Source organism: Cuculus canorus, chromosome 5 (assembly GCF_017976375.1).
Source record: "Cuculus canorus isolate bCucCan1 chromosome 5, bCucCan1.pri, whole genome shotgun sequence".
Lineage (NCBI taxonomy): Eukaryota > Metazoa > Chordata > Aves > Cuculiformes > Cuculidae > Cuculus > Cuculus canorus.
In genome coordinates, this window is record NC_071405.1 from 63,443,539 (window position 1) to 63,464,108 (window position 20,570).

Below are 20,570 nucleotides of genomic sequence, written 5' to 3' on the forward strand. Positions count from 1 at the left end.
ATACAGAAAAGTGGGAGGCATGTATAAAAAAACCTTATAAGGACAAAATGGGCAGATGAAAGGAGGAATGCTAGTCAATAAGAATGATTTTGGTAAAATTCCTTATAAGTGTGAAAACTAACTTGGAAACTCAGGTCACTGGTGATTTTAATTGAGCCAAAACATAGATCTCCATTAAAAATCGCAGCTGAATTAGCAATCAAATTATTTTTTTCCTTTCAGTTTTGATTGAACAGAAGTAATTGAAAGATACTCTTTTTTTTCTGAAACACTAAGAACATCTTATAAGATCAAGTTTTGCTCATGACTGCATGTGTGTCGTTTGGGTAGTTGCTTGGCTTTGTTTCTATTCTGGCATGGATTATTTATAGTATTTCATTTTAGGTGTGAACCATGCCAAGGAATAGCTAGAAAAATTTGAAAACATTACTTTTTATTCTTTTTTTTTTTTTTTTTACTATTTCATTTACAGTGATTTAATTCTTTATATTGTAATGAACATAGTTAAGTAGTTTCCTTGCTGGGAAAAAATCTCTCTTCTAAAAGATTCATGTCAGATTCTGCATAGTCGGACATTTGACTGTCTTTATCATTACTTGCCAAGCAAAGAACAAATTTAAATGTTCTTTAGAAGTGTTAGAATAAAGTCAGAAAGTGGAGTACTTGTTAATCTTTGTTGAAAACCAGAGGGATACTGCAGAAAATACAGAGCTGTTCTTGGCAAAAGTAGTCTGGGAGAGAACCAGAAGACATAGAGGGAAAGCGTGGTGACATATTATGTGAACATAACTGTGTCGTCCAGCAAAGAGATGTGATTTCTAGATTCCTGCCTCTGGGGAAGGAGAAAAGCTATATGGAGAAAGAGCAACTTTGTTGCAAATTGTTGCTTTAGCATACATTTACTATTCCACTGGTGTCTAAAAAATAAGAAAAGACCTGTGAATGTGTAGCTAAGTAGTCCTCACAGTGGATATTCCTGTTGCTGATGTTGAGTTTCTTTGTAACTTCGATACCTTCGCTCTATTTATGTAAGTGAAATTCAGCCCTAGAAACATTTTTATCTGCAATGCAGAACCTTTTATACTTCAAACTTTTGACCAGTTGTTAGAGCTCAGTTATTGCTAAACAGTTTGTTTTCCATCCAGAAAATAGTGCTCAGAGTTCAGTGTAAGAAGGTTCCTTGCATATGAGACAATCAGATGTCTTTGCTTAACATTTGTTCCGTCGGTGTTTTTCAATAAGTGTGAGTAATTTTGGTGTTCTTACATTCCTGTTAGAGGCTTCCTGCCCTCTTATGAAATTCTAATAAATACCTGCATTTAATATTTTATTAGATAGTATTCTAGAAGTTGATTAATAAAGTATAAAAGTCTGATCAAATAACTGAAAACTGTCAAATTCTACATAAGATTCCTCTTCTTTTAGGATTTCCATTTGAATAGAGTTAACTTGGAGGAATCAACAGGAATGGAAACTTCTCCAGCAGGTGCTAGGCCTAAGAAAAAAAATAAGAAGTCCTATGATTTAACTGCATCTGATAAATTCTGGCAAAAGCACAAGGGCAGGTAAGCACTATAGATACAAAGTTTATGTTAATTTAGTCAATAGAAATTCTAAGTGTTTTCCATATTTATGGTACTTCTGTTTTAAAGCTTCTTTGAAAATATTTTTTAGTTTTGTGGGAATTTTTTTAAGGAATGATTGTCATCAATATTTATTATCTGTGTTGTATATTAGCCTTCTGTTACACAGCACAAAATTGTTATCAAAAATATATAAAAATATTGAGAGCAGGGATATATCTTAGAAGGGCTAAATAAACCTAGAGTAAGATGTCCTTATTTTCACTGATTTGACATTGCTGCATGATTTTTGTTTTGTTATTTCTGGAAAAGTTTTCGTGATCATCTGAATCATGCAACCTGTCTGGTTCTACTGTTTTGTTGATGTAACGGAGCCTAATGCAGAGTGTTGTATTAGTCCTTTTCCAGAAGTAGCTGAATCTGTTCAGCAGGAACTGGAATCCTACAGAGCCCAAGAAGATGAAGTCAAAAGACTTAAAAGTATCATGGTAAGTTTAATCACCTATATGTGCTTTAAGACTTGCAGAGATCCTCCCAATAAAGCATATTAGGACTTGTAGAGATCCTCCATTGCTCTACACACAAAAATTATCAGCACATGCTGAATTTTAGGCATAATATGATCTTAAAAGTGGATCTAGAAGTACTATATTTCATGAGAAGGTTAATTTTTTTGTGTGTTTATTTGCATTAAATATATATAACTTCCATAATAACTTTAAAAAACAATCCAGACCATTATGAGAAAATATGTTCTAAATGTACTGACTGTATTTGCAGGTGTGTATTTATTATGATTGTTTCTATTCCTCTTTCCAAACTCTTCTCCAAAACTCAGGGTATAGAAGGGGAGGATGAAGGAGCAATAAGTATGCTTTCTGATAATACAGCTAAGCTTACTTCGGCTGTCAGGTAAGCTCATACATTATTGTTTAATTAATTTTGAACCATTTCTAATTCTTTCTGTCATTTCACTTTTAATATATTTTGAAATAAATAGCTTTCAAAGTAGGCTGCTCAGCTTACTAATAGATTGAAATACTTTATAATTCTGGTGAAATTTTGCACATGTAACTTCCACGGCATGTGTGTGAGCCCTTTACTCAAGGCTTTGGAGTGTTTCCTGAGCAAAGCTGAATGATCAGAGTGCATCATAGATTTGCTTACACTCTTCCACCAAAGAAACCCTACTACCTACCTCTGCATTCCTTCCTTACAAAAACTGTTAATTAAATCCACTTCCTAAAGCATCTGCTTGCTTTACACAGTGTATAATTAATTACATTTTGATTAATGTAGTTACTGTAACATCTGTTGGCAAGTCATTAGAACTCTGCACAGGAAATTTACTTTCCTGCTTTTGGAGACCTAGCTGCCATGAATGATACTGGAAGTCTGAGATTCAGACTTGTTAGAATCATAGAATAGTTAGGGTTGGAAGGGACCTTAAAGATCACCTAGTTCCAACCCCTCTGCCATGGGCAGGGACACCTCCCACTAAATCAGGCTGCCCAAAGTCTCATCCAATCTGGCCTTGAATACCTCCAGGGTATACCATCCAGGGATGGGGTATACACAACTTCCCTGGGCAACCTAAACCAGTGCCTCACCACTCTCATGGTGAAGAAATTCTTCCTAATGTCTAGTCTAAATCTGCCCCTCTCCAATTTGTACCTGTTCCCCTGGTCCTATCCCCAAAAGACTTTATGAATAGCCCCTCTCCAGCTTTCCTGTAGGCCCCCTTCAGGTACTGGAAGGTCGCTATAAGATCTCCTCTGAGCCTTCTCTTCTCCAGGCTAAACAAGCCCAACTCTCTCAGCCTGTCCTCGTAGGGAAGGTGCTCCAGCCCTCTGATCATCTTTGTAGCCCTCCTCTGGACCCGTTCCAACAGTTCCATATCCTTTTATGTTGAGGATTCCAGAGCTGGACACAGTATTCTATGTTCTGGCTAAAATTTGATTGAAATTGCAAAGGATGTATGATGAATCAGTTTCAAAAAAATGTGAGCCGACATTTTCAGACTCCCTCTATAAATTTTTGAAGTTTTGTACTTTCAGGTTGCTGGTTTTCAGCATCATAAGAAAGTGAGAAGTGACAAAAGCTTTGAACTGGTAGCAAAAAAAAAAAAAAAAGAATGAAACCGTATAACTAAAGCTTTATCAGGAAGTTTTACCATTCAATTAGCCTCTATATGACTGTTTTCTGTAATATGGCATAAGTAGGGAAATTCTTTTCACCCTTCAGAAAAGAGTATAACACAATAAACTCTCTTATTGCAATATTTCAGTTCTAATCTTTAGGATTATGCTGGGAGTTCCACATACCATTGAGACCTTCCATTCAGGCATGTTTCTTCTGGAAGAATTAAACTAGGCTTTGCTGTTTTGTTGTCCGTCATGTGAAGGGTATCTTCTTCCTGCTAGCCGATGACAGACAGCTAAACAGCAAGGCTGACTTTAAGTCTTAGGCTTTACAATTTCTAGAAAACTTTGAAATATCTACTAGTAAGTAAAGTAAGATTTTTTTAAAGGTGGTCCTTTATAAAGGCAGTACTAGTTACGTTCCAGCTATAAGGACATTAGTTGCCAGTTATAAAAGATAACGTCAATTTTTATAATTGCATAAAGGATGAAACAAAGTATGACTACTGAACTTCATGGTTCTTCAGGAAATGCAATTAGTGTCATTAAGTACCTTTTCATCTGCTTATCGTTACTCTGAGTAAGACACTGACTGTCTGGGGTGCTTTTGGATGTGAAGGTATTTAAGACCTTGGCCCATCTTTTTTATACGTTAGGCCCAAGTGACAGCGGTGAAAATCATGTAGGTCACAACACTTTAAGTAACAAATTTTCTATGAATTAAATGTAACCATTCAGTTGCCCATTTCACAAAACAAAACGTTTCAGTTACCAATCCTGGATAGAGAATTGTGTTCTGTGCAGAAGCACCTCTGACGAATTCCAAGACATCCAGAGGTCCTGTGTTTATTTAATAGATATCATTGTTGTTGTTGTTCTTATTGTTATCATCATCATCATCACTACTACTTTATTACTGTTATTAAATATTATTTGGTAATTATTTGCCAGATATTATTTGGCAGGTATTGACACTTGTATTTGTATCAGGCAAGAACTAAATGTTGATTGGATAATCGTAATTCAGTTGATTATTTGTTTATTTAAGCAGGGCATATAGCTGTTGTTGATCACAAGATTTCAATAGGGGTAATTAGCCACAATATGCGTATTTTTGCTAGTCTAGGTAAAAATCTGTTTCACTAGATTACATGTTGATAACATCCTTCTGTTATCAGAATCATTACTTCAATACTTTATAATTTTTTAGTTTCAATCCTGTTGTATTCTTTAATTTTAGATTTTAATAAACTTTAAAGGTCCATTCCAACCCAAACTGTTCTGTGATTCTATACATTTTTTATACCGTGTAAAATACACATTTCAACTAACTGTGCAGCTTAGCAGGTTAGTTTGTATTTAATCTCTGCAGCTCTCTTCCAGAGCTTCTGGAAAAGAAGAGACTCATTGATCTTCATACAAATGTTGCAACAGCCGTTTTGGAGCATATAAAGGTATGATTGCTCTGCAACTTCTGTGTTTTTTCAGTAGTTCTCTTTACTTGGAGGAATATGTTTGAGCAGGTGAAGTAAGATAAGAAAGTGAGCCTTCTCAGTTGTGCTGCCTTTTACAGAAATCACTGTATAACTTTACTTAGTGTTGAAGGATCAGAGGGAATGAATTTTGAACGCCTCTGCATGGAAAGTGAAGTAAATATATCAATTTTTTTCGTATCAGAATTTACTAATATATTCTCATTATTTTTATGATGACCACAACCTTTATTGTGCGCTGAAGTCTTCATAAAGTAAGTTTATGATGGAAGTGTTTCATTTACTTTCGAGATGTGTCATGACAAATTATGACTTCAGTCTAAGGAATTTTCTGTTCTGTATGTGTTTATCAGAAATATGTGTTTATGAAAATGATACCCAGAGGTGTAGCAGTAAGAATACTAGTTATATACTGGTCTTTCAAGTGGGGTCTGTTAGATGTTCTGTGCACAATTTAAGCTCTTCAGAAGGGTGATTATCCTCTTTTCTGTTTAAGTCTGCTGCTCTTGTAGAACTTGAGAACTTGCAGACAGTTTCAATATCAAGTAAAGACCATGGTTACTACTAGGAAAACTTCCCATACTGGATCTGTTTTCACAGCATGAGAACAGAAATTACAGATGAGACTTTTAAAAACACTGAAATTCTGGTTTTGAAAGTGATTTAAGCATAGAGTTTTACTGAAAGTTATCATGAAATGCAAAGTGTTTTGTAGCCAATTTTGACATTTGGACTGCTGCCAATTTTTTGGAACTAAATACTGTAAATTGACAAAGGGCTAATTTTGAATTTTAATGAATAAATTATTTTTACGTATTTATAACATTGGGGAAGAGATACAAGTGTGTGTCTATACTTGCCTCATTGCTGTAGGGACTAGTTTATATGCTTTTGCAGTGTTAGGCATGTTGATTTTCATATCTGGCAATTTAAAAGCAGTACATAAATGTCATTGAAACAAAATAGAAGTTGACAGTGTTGATATTTTATTTCATCTCTCATCTGTAAATTCACTTTTCTAAGAAATATACGGAGACAGTAACATCAGACCTACACCAGTAGTATTTTATGTATTATTTATTGGATGGAAGACAGGTTTCAGAGCAGGATGTGGAATGGCAATAACGTCAGTTTAGATCGTCATTGCCTAGAGGGCACTGGACTGAGTCATGTGCAATTTCTTTGTTCTCCATTAGATGATAGTGACTCACATTTCTGTTACCTTGGGATGGAAGGAATTGGCACTCCACTAGGCTCCCTCCTCTGACAGGGAGCCTGCTATTAGAGAGTTTGCAGGGAGTGGTGATCCATTTCTCTCTCCATAAATGATTCTTAACTTCGGACATGGTGAATTGCTCAGGCTTGTAATCTTCTTATTGTACGGCTGTCAAAGAAGATCATGAGAGAAATGTGCATGCAGTTTCTTCAAGGTGTTGATGATACCTGCATCTATATCGTCTTTTCATTTGATTTAGAAAGAATCACTTCCTTTACGTATCTAGGGAACTATCCCAAACTCAAACTAATGCAGAAGCACATGTGTTTTCCATTGGAATTCACCTCACTGAAGCCTTTTCATTGAATGAATGTCAAGTTTCTTCCAACTGCTTTGTCCTGTCCGTTGTCTCCCCTCTTTTCACCCTCCAGTGAAGTATCTTTGTATTTTGTGCTGTTGAACTCCAATGAGCAGGATGATATGCTATCTAGTGGATTCCTAAAAATCTTCTCAAAAAGAGCAATATTGTAGCCAGTACTATTTAGAGAAATTCTAATGGCACCTTGAGGCTGTTGTTAGTTGGTTCTCTATACAGTTAAATAATTAAACCAGATTAGAATAAAAAAGAATTGTTTTGCCAGGTGGTCATGAGAATCTAGTGAGGCAACATGCTTTTCTTCAGGTTACTATGTTTTGACTTCCAAAGTAATTGCAAGCACATTTGTCACAGTTTAGCCCCTGCCAGCAACAAAGAACCACTTGGCTGCTCACTCACTCCTCCCTGCCCTGATGAGATGGGGAGGAGAATTGGAAACGAAGGTAAAACTGGGAGGTTGGGATAAAATAAGTTTAACAGACAGCAAAGAAGAAAAAACAATAACTACAATAACAATAAAAGGATATACAAAACGAATGATAACCAGCACAAACCACTTGATGCCTGGAAAACTGATGTCCCACATACTGCCTATCCAGAATCTGTGAAACTGAGCTGTGACCCACAGCACCAACCATGCCATGAAGCCAACTGCAAACCATGCCCCCAGCCCCTTGCTTCCTGGCCAGCTACCCCGCCTTCTATACTGAGCGTGATGTCATGATATCCCTTTGGTCAGTCTGGGTCAGCTTCCCATTCCACCACCACCACCATCCCTCCAGCTGTGTCCCCAAACGGCCTCTTGTGAAAATTGCCTTTATTCCAGTCAAAGCCAAGACAACATCTATACTTTAAAGTAGACTGTTTGCATTGTCCCTTACAGGTTTTTACTGCATTAAGTATTTGAGCATTTTTCTTCCCTATATATATGAGAATCAGTGCAAGTAATGCTACCTGCTTAAGGTATAGTTAGTGAGTTTATTTTCTTCTTGTGGTCATATTTTAGTGTTCACTTTACAGCTGCTTTCTGTATTCTCTTGGATCATTTTCTAAGACACTGCAAGAGGAAACCAGCAATTAATCACGTTTGGGGGTCCTGGCAGTTTTCAGGCATATCTGAGCATTTAGTGAAATAATGGAAAGAATGCATGACTTTTTTTCACAAAGTGGAACCATCAAGTATTTATTGTCAATGCTTAGAACAAATGCATCCTTGTTTTGCATGATTGTTTTTTCTCTGAAGAAGCTGATGGGTGAAGGACTGTACCCAACAGATAACAGGTTTAGGACTAGAATTATGGATAACTTTCTAGCTGCTTTAGAGTTTCAAACCATGCTTATCTTTGCATCTCAGGACCATTAAGACAATAGGAGAGTCTCCCCCAAGTGTTACAAAAATGACCCTCTGAGAGATTTCAATGGGTCTTGCTTCCACTTCTCTGCTTAAAAAAGAAGGAATTTTGTATTCATTTTGGAGTGCAGTCCTCAGGTAGAGATCCCTGAAATAAAAGACCTGAAGTTTTAAGATTTTCAGGTTTTTTTTTTCCCCAAAGAGTGTGAAATTCACATTTCAAAGTAAGTGTCCAAAATTTTTGAAAAGAATGAGTGTACATGTACCATTAATGTTTCAGTTTAGGCTCAGAGTAGAGCAAATATATGCAACCAGTGAATTTTCTTTTCTGCGGTTAGTCTGCTTTGTTTGGTAGTCTTACCCAAACGTCATAAAGTTTCAAAAATGTTGAGAATTTTATATAGTTTATGCTCCAACTAAGTTAATGACTGTAAATCTGTTCTTACAATTGAAAGTATCTCATGTTTTGATTATATAATTTTATTTAAAATTCAATCCGTTATCAAATATAGTGAATTAGTATGTTTTTTTAATGTTGTATATTTTTACATGGCATCTGAATAAATTTCTTTAAAACAGATCACCAGCTAAGATAATACAGGCATTGCCAAATTCAACAACAATGTATTTACCTTCATAAGATTAATTTTTCCAGATTTAAAGACAGTGCTTTGTTTGTTGGATGCCTTTTGTCTGGGAAAAACATTGAATATAACTCCATGTAAGGAGATACAAGTGTAGTTAAAACACAGAAAGCAAGTGAGTGTAGTGGGAAGACAAGAAAAATCGTAGTGGCTTCTTTGCAATTGTTCTGTCTCTCTGGAGGAAGTTAAGGAAACTGTAACGGAGATAGCTCCCCAGCTCAAGAAATTCAAAGAGCTACTGGAGAGAGCCCAGCGCAGGGCCACGAAGATGGTTAGGGTACTTGGAGCATCTCTCTTATGAGGAGAGGCTGGGTGAGCTAGGACTGTTTAGCTTGGAGAAGAGAAGACCGAGAGGGGATCTTATCAATGCTTATAAATATCTAAAGGATGCGTGTAAGGAAGATCAGGCCAAACTCTTTTCAGTGGCACCCTGTGATGGGACAGGGGGCGAACAGGCACAAACTGGAGCACTGGAAGTTCCACCTCAACATGAGGAAAAACTTCCTTACTGTGAGGGTGATGAAGCACTGGAACAGGCTGCCTAGAGTGATTATTGAATCTCATTCTCTGAAGATATTCAAAACCCACTTGCATGCATTCCTGTGCATTCTGCTGTAGGTGAACCTGCTGCAGCAGGGGGGTTGGACTAGATAATCCCAAGAGGTCCCTTGCCATTCTGTGATTTCCATCTCCCAGCGGGTATGACATGGAGCTGAAATGCTTCCAAGGCAATGAGATGGAGGTCCACTCTACTGGTCTCCTCTTTGAGCCAGTACATAGCTGAATATGTCTAAACATTGCAAGCCTTTGATCTGAAGTAGCTATTTCAGTATCAGCCCAAGTTGGCAGTTGCAGTTGCCACATTTATCTGCATTCAGTAGTTGCCTTGTTGACTGAAAGATGAGGTTCAGCATAAATTTGACGTAAGAGTCACTTGAACATTATTTTTTCCTGTTGAAGCAAAACACTACGTGTGATGACACGTATTTGTCAGCCACCACAAAACCATAGTTGAAAACAAAGTTCTGCTTCCAGGTTAATATTTGCATGTCAGAAGAATAATAAGAATGACATAATCGTCAGCTTTCTGAGAGTTCTAGAAGCACGTTATAATGCAAACGTTGGTTATTTTTACTAATAATTTCTTTAAAGATAATTTTTTAAAACTAATCTAGCTAACTTAAAATATATACCTTTTTAAAGAGGAAATAAATATGTTTTCACAGCTAAGATGTTAACCCTAATATTTACTCAAACAGACTCGAAAGCTGGATGTGTATTTTGAATATGAGGAAAAAATAATGAGCAAATCCACTCTGGATAAATCTCTTCTGGACATGATTTCTGACCCAGATGGTGAGTAATTTAAATCTGAACTTGGAATAAATTTTTTAAGATATGCTATAAATCTGTAACTACTGGGAATTAACAGTTGGTAAAGAGCTTATGTGCAAGCTGTGCAAGACTTGTAAAGAAAATGGCTTCTTATTGATTTTCAGTAGCAGTCTAAAGAGTTTAGTATTTCAGTTGAGTAATATCCAATATATTGGCAATTTTTGCAGGTCCGCTAAAATCCATTCCTAACTCTTTGTGCCTGAAGATCAAAATATTTAAACTTATGTGCTTCTCCAGTATTACTGTAGCATGGAATTGTGTGGTCTGAACGGTTGGTAGAAGTCTGAGCTAAAATTTTACAGATCTCTTATTGGACCAAGTTTAGAAACTAACAAACTTATAGAAAATGTAAAGTAAGGCATCAATCTGTAATGCAGTACAGACTTTCATTGTTAATATGAAGCTAATAAGAATATGTATAATATTAGGCATCAATACAAACTAGTCCTTTTCCATGTTAAGAATGAACTGTTTGGATTTCAAAATTTTACATTGGCATGAACTTACATATGAAAACAGAAATCACTATGCTTATTATTATTTCCTGCTGGATCAATTACTTTTTACCTGAACCCACATTTTCTATGCGTTTTTAGATTGCAGTATAAAATAGTTTGCTAAGCCTGATGTATTGTATCAGCATTCCTGGTAGCAAAGTTCATGGGTTTTATGCAAGAGAAAGTGTAGATTAGATTTCCAAGCTAGTTTTCCTTCATAAGCTAAGTATTTAGCTGTTCACAGTAACAGCTTAGCATTTCATATTTGTTGCCTAGGTTTAAGTTAAGTTAATATAACAAAAGGATTTAAGTTAAATCACAGTGATTATTTCTGGGCATGCTGTCTTGTAAAACTTGTCAGCTTCCTATTGTGCGATTCACTGAGGAATGCCATCAGAAAACATTTTGAAGTAATAATGTGTTAAGTCTTCCGGTGCTTTCAGTGGTGAAGGACTTTTTTGCATTATGCGGGAGGATACTTGTCTTCCAGGCGATGTTGTCTGCAGAGCTCTTCGCTAAAGCACTTGGACTTGACCACTTAACAGCTTCAGGCTTCAGCCGCCCATTTCTTACTATGTTGTACTAATGTACCCCTCAGGGCTATTAGCTGCCTTTCAGTTTTGTGGGTATTATTATAGCCTGGAGTAGTGATAAAATGCGAGTTACAGGGTTTGCTTTGCTCTAGTAGGTAATCAATAGCCGTAAAAGCTGCCTGCTGGTGTTTGAGTGGAAAATAAAATTGTTCTGTTCTAGGTTTATCAAGTTAACATTCTTCAGAACACTTAGCACTCCCTCTCTCTATGCTGTCACGAACTATAGCCTAGGAAAAAACAGTGAACGTTTTACTGACCTGCATCTTATAGCTATTTATCACAGCTATGATTTACATCACAGAATCAAAAGGTTGGAAAGGACCCACTGGATCATCGAGTCCAACCATTCCTAACACTCCCTAAACCATGTCCCTCAGCACTTCATCCACCCGTTCCTTAAACAACTCCAGGGAAGGTGACTCGACCACCTCCATCAAGAGTAAAGCATTTTTTGGCAAAGTGATTTTTACTAAGGTGTACACAATGCAATCACAGATTTTTTAAAAGATATGTATTATCTTTTAGTGAGGGAAAATTTCACTGCTGTGAGCACACACCTAGAAGTTTTGTAGACATGGTGAGTAGGCCCAGCGAGGGATATTACCTGGAGTGCCGGCAGATTCCAGTTGAAACTGGAACTTGGTGATCAGCAAAGTACTGAAACAGGCTTAAACTGACAAGCTGGAAACTAGGTTTCCAATTCAGTTACAGAAACTAAAGTCAGTTACCCTGCATATTTAGTATGTTTAAGTGCTTTTTTTACCCAAGTGAACTCAAGTGCATGTCTGTCTTGAAAGCTGACCTTTGATTTAGATGATGCAAAGTTGCTTCAAGTCTTTGTCTTCTGGCTTAGTGGTATTTGGCAAAGGTTAATAAAACTTATTTCCCAGAAAAAGATTGTACCAAGTCATAAATGTTCATTATAACAATGCTTACTGTTCATTTCTGCCAAACTAAATATACACTCACATATAAAAAAAGTTGCAGATTATATTAGATGATCCCTTGCTGATTTGATCCACATTCCATAGTGGGGGGAGGAGGAAACAAAAAATTATCTTTTTTCTTCGTCACAAGTACAAGAAAGTTCATTTTCATGAAACATTGTACTATATGTAAATATGTCAAGATTTTTTAATGAAATATTGGATTACAAATTTGAAATGTTTGTTTTCAGAAGTTGTACTTCTGGAATCTTCGTTTGAAACTACAGTCTCTATTAATAGCGAGTCTCTTGTAGAAAAAAGTAGAGGGTGTCCAAAATCTGCTGTAGCAGCTTATAGTAAGACAGGCACAGGAATGGCCACATCATCTTTTTTGTCTGGCAGAGATGAATTTTGATTGCCATTGATAATGCTTCCCAAGAGTTTGTAGCAATTTTCTTCTCCAGCAAGTGGTGTGATAAAAGATCACTGAAGGTGAAATCCTTCCTAAAGGCAAGTTGCAGGCTTTTTTTTTTCCTGACCAAAAGTTCACATAAGTGCTTTGGCAGCAAGTATTTTGGTACAGTCAAACATAGAGCTGCATAAACAAACTGTAAAGCTAAAAAAGAATGTGTCGTGGCTTTTACTTTTACGATGTTTCATTAGCCTCCTCTCATGGATCTGCTGTTTGCGGATGCTGGCAAATCTCCACATGAAATAAGACATAATGCTCCTACATGACTTATTTAGTATATTATTTGAGGAATAACATTCACTACAAGCAAAAGGGGAAAGTATAAGTAAACTTTCAGAAACAGTGATGCAGTCTAACCCAACTTTTAATAAAATTGCTAAACATCTTTCTGCCATCTTATAGTCTGAACGAGGCCATGGTTGTAGATAACTACTATTGCAATATGTGAAGATCTGAATGTACATCTAAATGATTACTGAAGAGCAATTAACGTAACGGCATAGTTACAGTTGTAGTGTTTTGATTTTTTTTTTTTTTCTTTTTTTTTTTTCCCCACTGCAGCGGGAACTCCAGAAGACAAAATGCGATTATTTCTTATCTATTACATAAGCTCAGCTCAGGCACCTTCAGAGGTACGCGTGCTCTTTTCAGCTTCCAACACCAAATGCTACCACCATAGAACTTTTTGGTACAGTTTGGGTACTGAATGGGTATTTCTGCTTCTCTTTGAAGTGAAGTATGAAAATAGGAAAGTAGGAAATATTAGAAATTTAAATAAATTTTTGTAGTATTGTTAAGGCATCTAACAAAGCTTTAGCCACCGTTTTGAAGGATATGAATGACAAGTAAGAAGGATCATTATCTTTTCGAATGTTTAGTTCAGAGCTACTGAAAGACAGTATTATGCTGCTCCACTGCTCAATAGAAGTAGATAAACCAAAATGTTAATATGACTGTCTTTCCTCTATCATTATACGTTCAGGAATTTTTGGGTCATTTGACTATCAATAAAAGATAATTGCTGCTTGTCCCAATATTTGAATAATTCAGGAAACAATTTCTTAATATTTCTTTTGTATTTATGGTGATTAATTTCAAGGAAGGTTTTTATTATACTGTAGAAGTATTATATGGTAGAAAAAATACATTGGATTTGGCAAAGAGATAATATTCTTATAAATGTATATTAACTCCTCTTCGTTTTTATTAATTGCTGTTGGGACATTTTACGGAAACCAGTGTTCTATTAGTTGTTTTTTTAAAGAAGCTCATATAAAAGACTGTTCCCATACCGGAAAGTGCGAAGGGCTTAATTCCCCAAACACTGTTAATGAGGGCTGCTTACAGCAAATTACATTTTAAGTTATATTTTCATACCTGGTAGGAGGTGGGGTGAAGACACATAATTACTTTTTAGCTTTAGTTAATGCTATAACTTCATATTGCTTATTTAATATTTAGATAAGAATATCTTATATTTCCACATAGAGTTAATAGTGGTTTCAATCTTTTGCAATACTCCACTTCATAATTTCAGATTGATTTGGAGCAGTATAAGAAGGCATTGACGGATGCAGGTTGTAATCTTGCTCCTTTGAACTACATAAAACAATGGAAGTAAGTAATCTCTTTTTTTTCCTATGTGAGGCTTTAACTTGGTAATTTTACAGAACTCAGCATTTTTACCTAAGAATATACGTCGCTTCTCATACATTGTAAATTATCCTTGAACATTCATTCTGACATAATTTTTTGCTGTCATTCTATGATTAGTACATGCAAATCCTATTTAAACTCCAGTAATGCCAGAGCACTATTGAACAGGACACATAGCAGGTACTTAATGACCCAAACCAGAAACAAATTAGTGAATTCAGTGAGAAGTTGTGATAGTTTAAGCTCTTCATACCAAAAGGCTGTGCTACCTGTCAGTTCTTCTAGTTTTACATGATATCACAATACAGTTGTTGTCTTCTAAGTATAAAATCCAATTCCTTTTTAGTTCCTTAACTGTTGTATTTCTAGACAAGAAAGATGCACATAATAAAGAGTTATGTCCTGAAAGGGTTTGAGAAGCAGAAGTTTTTTCATTTTCAGATGACCAGAGTGGAACGTTCTACAGCAGTATGTGCCATGAAATAAGCGTTTAATTTCTATACTTGCTTTCACAGGGCTTTTGCTAAGATGGCTTCAGCTCCAACCAGCTACGGAAATACTACGCCTAAGCCTTTGGGGTATGCTTTTGATTAATTTTCTGTAAGCCTTTGGATTCTTTTACCTTATTTTAGAAATACTGGAAGTGTGACTTGTGCTGTACAAGGCCCAGAATAAAACATTTCCCTATTTGTAAGAAGTTTTAAGTTACAGGCAGTTACAGGCACTCATCTCCCGTCAGCAGTGCATAGGACTTATGCACATGAAAATAAAAGTATCCATGACCAAACTCATAAAGTAACTTAATAGAGTGATATCTGCACCTGCACATTAAATGTACAGGCTCTCACAGGAGAAGAATTTGACACCAGAAAATGGATCTCTGACAGCCATCATTTTGAACCTTATTCAGTCAATGCAGGAGAACAGCCCTGTGTATTCAAAATGGGTTCTGTCCAGGGCTTGGAGACTGTCAGAGGTGCAGGAATACACTGCTTTTTCATTAGAATGTCCTAGACTGGGTGTCCGTCTGCTTGTTGAAAGGTGTAGTTAGTTATTTCAAGACATGAAAAGATAATGACTATACTAAGAGTGTATATATATCGCATACAGGATAAAGGACTTGAGTCTTGCCATGCTTGAGAGGATTGGAATCCTCATTTCCAGCTTTACTTTCAGGAATACACAAGGAAACAGAGAGAGAGAGAATTCCAGTGCTGTCTCGCTTGAAAAAAAATACTGTTTGATTGGGTGGAGACACTGAGAGTCTCTGTTAAGTCTGGTGATTAGGACACTCACTTGAAAGGAGCACTCAAATCCTTGCGTTACTGAAGTTGTAAAATAAACTGTTCAATTCATTAAATACTAAAACTCAAGACTCCTATTGACAGGTGAGGATCTAACTGCTACATTACAGTGTATTCCCATACACTTGGTTGCTGTGTGGTTTGAAGAATGTATTCCATAACAAATCTAGTGACTTTGTACTTGAGTCCCATCAGCTTTAATGGGAATTGGATATCAACATAAGGTTTATAAATGTAAATTTTAAACAAAGATCTTACACATCATCTTTATTTTGTTTTTCAGTCTGTTTTCACGTGTTATGAATACAGGATCACAGTTTGTAATGGAAGGAGTGAAGAACTTGGTACTGAAGCAACAAGTAAGTAAGTTTAAACCGCGATTTTAAAAAAGTCTATTGCATAAGCATTGTAAACGTTTAGAAAAACAAGTTTTAGTGCTTCTGTCATATTAATAAATTTAATTGTACAGTAAAAAAAAAATCAAGCATTAACCTCTGCTGGTGGATAGATCTCTCACTTTGTAGCTTTCAGTTTTTAGACATGTTCAGATTTTCTTTAAATACCTTTTTAAGAAATTAGATTGCAGTATGTGCAATTAAGACTAATTTCAGCATTATATAAAAAGAGCAGCTGTGGAATACTCAAAATAGACAAGACTTTCATAACCAAAAAAAAGTTCTGTCTTTACTTAGAACAAGTATTAAGTGCATCTATTCCGGAGTGACTGAAAGGCTGAAAGTGTTCATCCTCTGTTCAGTTACAATTCAAGCATGTCAAGTTTTCCTACATAAGTAAGGTACAGCAACCATAATCTTGAAATGTGCTTGAACACCGAAGTGTGTTTGTAATGACATAGTCACCTTCAAATATTCAATTAACTTTAGAAAATATTTCTGAGCATAACTTGCACACAAATTTTGATGTACAGCAGCCAAAACAAAAGAAACCACACTGGTAGTATAACATCATAGCTGGAATTTTGAGTTGTGGTTCCCAGAAATCTGCTTCCCTCTAGAGGACCTGTTGTTTTCTCCAGTATGCGCTTCCGTCAGATGGCATTAAATAAATACTTAAGGTAAAAATTCTGTACTATGTTGACATCAAGATGTCTAAGAAAAAGATCATCTGTCATATTATAATTCTTGGTGGAAGAACTAGAATTTAATTTAGGAATACAGCATATCAGAACTGAATGAAATGAAATCTCACCTCAAATATGCATCTTTTTGACATAGTTAATTTTATCATAGTGATTTGTTTAGTCATCCTGTTATAAGCATAATTTTATGCATGAAAATTATCAGCTATCACGTAAGTTTGAAAAATTCTTTATGTATCTTTTGTAGGGTAGTCAATGAAATTAATTCTGCAGGAATTCTGCTGTGACTGGATAAGTTGCATTGCACAGTTCAAATCAGTAATATGTTGTGAAACATAGCTAAGGAAACTTCAAACATGCAGCTTGCTTGTGTGTTGCATGTATATATATGTATTACAGAGATCTTCAGACAAGCTATTGCTTGTAACAATCTATAATAATTATATTCTAAATGAGACTTGCTGTTCTAGTAAAGATTTTGTCATTTCTTTTAACTTTAAAAAGTCAGTATTTTTCTTGACGAAATGGCTTGCTTTGTTTTGGGTTCTGAGTAAGAAGCCATAATGCTGATGTTTTCAGGATATTTTCTTTCTGGCTTTTAATTCCTTCTCCAGGTGTTTTGGGGCAGCCAAATAAAATGCTGTTCTTCCTCATATTTTTAAGCTTGATAAAGATATGTGATATTCCATTGAAGTTTACTTTTTATGTCTCATTTGGGGATTTACGTTTTTTTTCCTGAGTGTTTTTCAGTGCTATTTTTAGATCATCCTTTGGAATGTCCTTGTTCCATATATTCTGTCAACAAGTCACATTTCCAATTCCATTGCTGTGTAAACTCTCCCTCAGTCTATTATAACTGAAGTAATTTGACTGATTAATACTTCAGATCTTTCGTCCAAGCTAACATTTCCTATGTTAAATAAGGAAAAGTCATCTTGAATCTCACCTCGGTTTGTTAATTTCCAGTTCGTCCAAACTTTTGGGTTTTTAACCAATTTCTTTGGCCACATTAGTGCTTTTTTTTTTAGAATTGCACCTTGAATTCTATTCTTCAGCTTTAAAACTTTTTCCTGAAGCTGCAAAGTATTTTTTAGGATGAATTCATACATCGTTACATTTTCATATATTGATAATACCTAAATGCAACTCTGTTTCTGTCTTCACAGTTTTTTTGTACTTTCTGTCCATCCCCTGGCTAAATGCTCCTCAGATGTTTGCATTTTCTGTACAGAAAGCTAATTTAGGTGATGATAAAAATGCACAACCTTTACAAAAGATAAGAGGAAAACTGTTTAAACTAGTATTTCAAGTGCCCTGTAAACTATTCCATAAATAATAGTGTGCCTGTGAATAAATCTTAGTAAGTGTTTCAGTATTCCATTAATTTCACATTATATTTTACAGAATCTACCAGTCACACGTATATTGGACAACCTTATGGAGATGAAGTCAAACCCTGTGAGTATAACTGCCTTCACATCAAAGGGTGGAGCAAATGAAATCTTGTGATATATATACTATTCCGTGGTTATTTTTTCATGATAATGCAGTTAAACCTAATCATGCAGTAACTCAAGAATAGAACTATTTTCATAACTATTTAATTGCATTTTTTTTAATAAAAATAGATTCTAAACAATGACAATTTATTGGTCTCAGTGGTTTTGAGGTTTGGTTTTTTTTCTGTTTGGAACTTCAGTTACTCTTGGTGTTATACTAGTTTCTATGGCTCCTAACTTCCTAGAAGTTAAACTGTGGGTTTAAATTTGCTTTGAATCAAGGTGATGGTTTTTTACGAGCACAGTTTCAGAAGTAAAGTAGTTACAAAGAGTTATGTTTGAGAAAAAATTATTTCCCACATCTTTAAAGCTTTGCTATTTAGAGGGAATTATTTTAGTACTCATGTAGTCTATCAGTTAGTAAGCAGAGTTGGTTTTATGTGAGAAAAATCCTCTTTTCCCCTTGTTTCTGTAAAAGTTTACTCAGAGTCGTAAGTTACAAACTTTTGAAGCGCTTAAATGTTAGCTAGATAGTCCAAGATATTTGCTAGAATTTACAGCTAAAAATAATCCTAAGTCTTTTATATGTTGTGTGTTCTCAAAGCAGTCTTGAGACTTTCTTACGATTTCATTCCTTCGGAATTCTTACGTATGACCATCCCGTGCATAAACTTGTTCTGAAAAAAATCACCTGTTGTGAAAAAAAAATCACCTGTTAAAAGTCATTTAGAAAGCTTTAATATGTTTGCTGCGTCATATTGATGCATCATATTCAGCATCAGAGAGGTACAGTTTTAATATTTCTCGGTGGTTAGTAGATTTTAAATGTTCTGCTTAGTCCACTTTCACCTTCAGGTGTTAACTATATGTAAAGAGAGATAAATAGTGGTAAAACATGAAGATCACCAGCATGCAAATAATCTTGTCTTTTCTTAATCTGTACTTCATAGAAAATATATGTCACGATTATTAGCAAAAAATTGGCTTTTGCTTGACGAACAAAGAAATTGACACTGTTCTTAGTGGCAATGAGTTCTTGCCCTTATTTGCAAGACTTTTTTTATCTAGTTAGCCAGTAGAGGTCACTCAGAATACAGAAAGCTGAAATGAAAAACTGCAGATAATTTACAAGTAGGTGAAAAATGAAACCTTTTTTTTAAAAATAAACATTAGGCTACAAGTTTAGGAACTGATTTAGAACCGTTTACAAGTCATCCTGCGTTTTTTTGCTGACTGGATCTTCTCGCGTTTCACTTAACAGAGCACAGCCGTGATCACTTTGATAATATGGAGAAAATATTGATCTTCTTATTTGAAAACCCAGACGTTGAGCCAGTCTGTCAGACAGTGGCTTCATGTTTCACTGCTGTGTCAGAGTCTGGAGTTCATGGCCCAAAACAGGGACTCTGACTTTTCAAGTCATGGGTAACCAGACAAGCCCTAAAAAATGGTTCTGCCAACCTGTAGGAAAATTGACAGCAACCTTTTGAGTAAGGTTCAGCTAATAGAAGCAAGCCAGAGTCATTGTGGAATACTTTTAGACTTGCTGTACTATCAACAGAAGTAAGATTGTATGCGGAAAAGAACTATGTGTAGAAATGCAACACTGTGGCCTCTGTTCATCTTCTGATGTTTGAGGTCCTTCTCTATTCCCCAGAGTAGAAAACTATTGCACTGAAAGCAAAATACAAAGGGAGGGTGGAAGAAGAGCTTCATATTTTAGTTTTTTGCAGCACAGAAAAAAGACTCCTTTATAGTGTATTGAATATTACTAATATTACTAACCATACTAATCAGTATGTGAAAGGTATATACAGATAAAATTTGTAATGCAAAATTAGAACAGATTTTTGAAAAGTCAGTTATTATGATCAATGTAAATAATTAAAAATATTTTCTAATCATAAAATGCAACAATAAATATATTAAATGTACAACTTGCACCACCAACATTCGCAAGTATTATTGTCAGTTGATATTTTAAACCTATTCAGAATATGTTGTGCGAAACTCTGTAGGGTTGTCTCTAAATCACTTTGTGCGTTACTTGTCCTTGGTGCTGCTTTTATCTCACAGGGACAACTACTGGGAAGGACAAGTGAGTCTACACCTGTGCTTTCCAGGTTTTTCAGAAGCAGGAACAGATAGTACAGTTCTTACTGGCAGTAATGCCATCCTGCAATTTTTTTGTCTACATTGTTTAACTATAGTTACACTTTTACTTGTAATATTTATTCAGGATCATTCATTAATGACCTTAAAGTAATTTGTTACTTGTTTTTTTTAATAGTAACATTTATTGGTCAAAGCAGATTTTTAAGCACT

The 20,570-nt window shown here is 35.5% G+C and overlaps 1 protein-coding gene across 1 annotated transcript in view; it reads left to right on the plus strand.

The window, feature by feature from the left end:
* Positions 1-20,570, plus strand: part of SCFD1 (sec1 family domain containing 1) — a 55,171-nt gene that overhangs the window by 16,407 nt on the left and 18,194 nt on the right. Inside the window, exons 11-20 of the mRNA XM_054067460.1 lie at positions 1,426-1,565; positions 1,981-2,071; positions 2,422-2,495; positions 5,097-5,178; positions 10,064-10,160; positions 13,249-13,319; positions 14,225-14,304; positions 14,859-14,921; positions 15,931-16,006; positions 18,151-18,204. Of these exons, the coding sequence (XP_053923435.1) occupies positions 1,426-1,565; positions 1,981-2,071; positions 2,422-2,495; positions 5,097-5,178; positions 10,064-10,160; positions 13,249-13,319; positions 14,225-14,304; positions 14,859-14,921; positions 15,931-16,006; positions 18,151-18,204 (828 nt within the window). The remainder of the gene's footprint in view (positions 1-1,425; positions 1,566-1,980; positions 2,072-2,421; positions 2,496-5,096; positions 5,179-10,063; positions 10,161-13,248; positions 13,320-14,224; positions 14,305-14,858; positions 14,922-15,930; positions 16,007-18,150; positions 18,205-20,570) is intronic.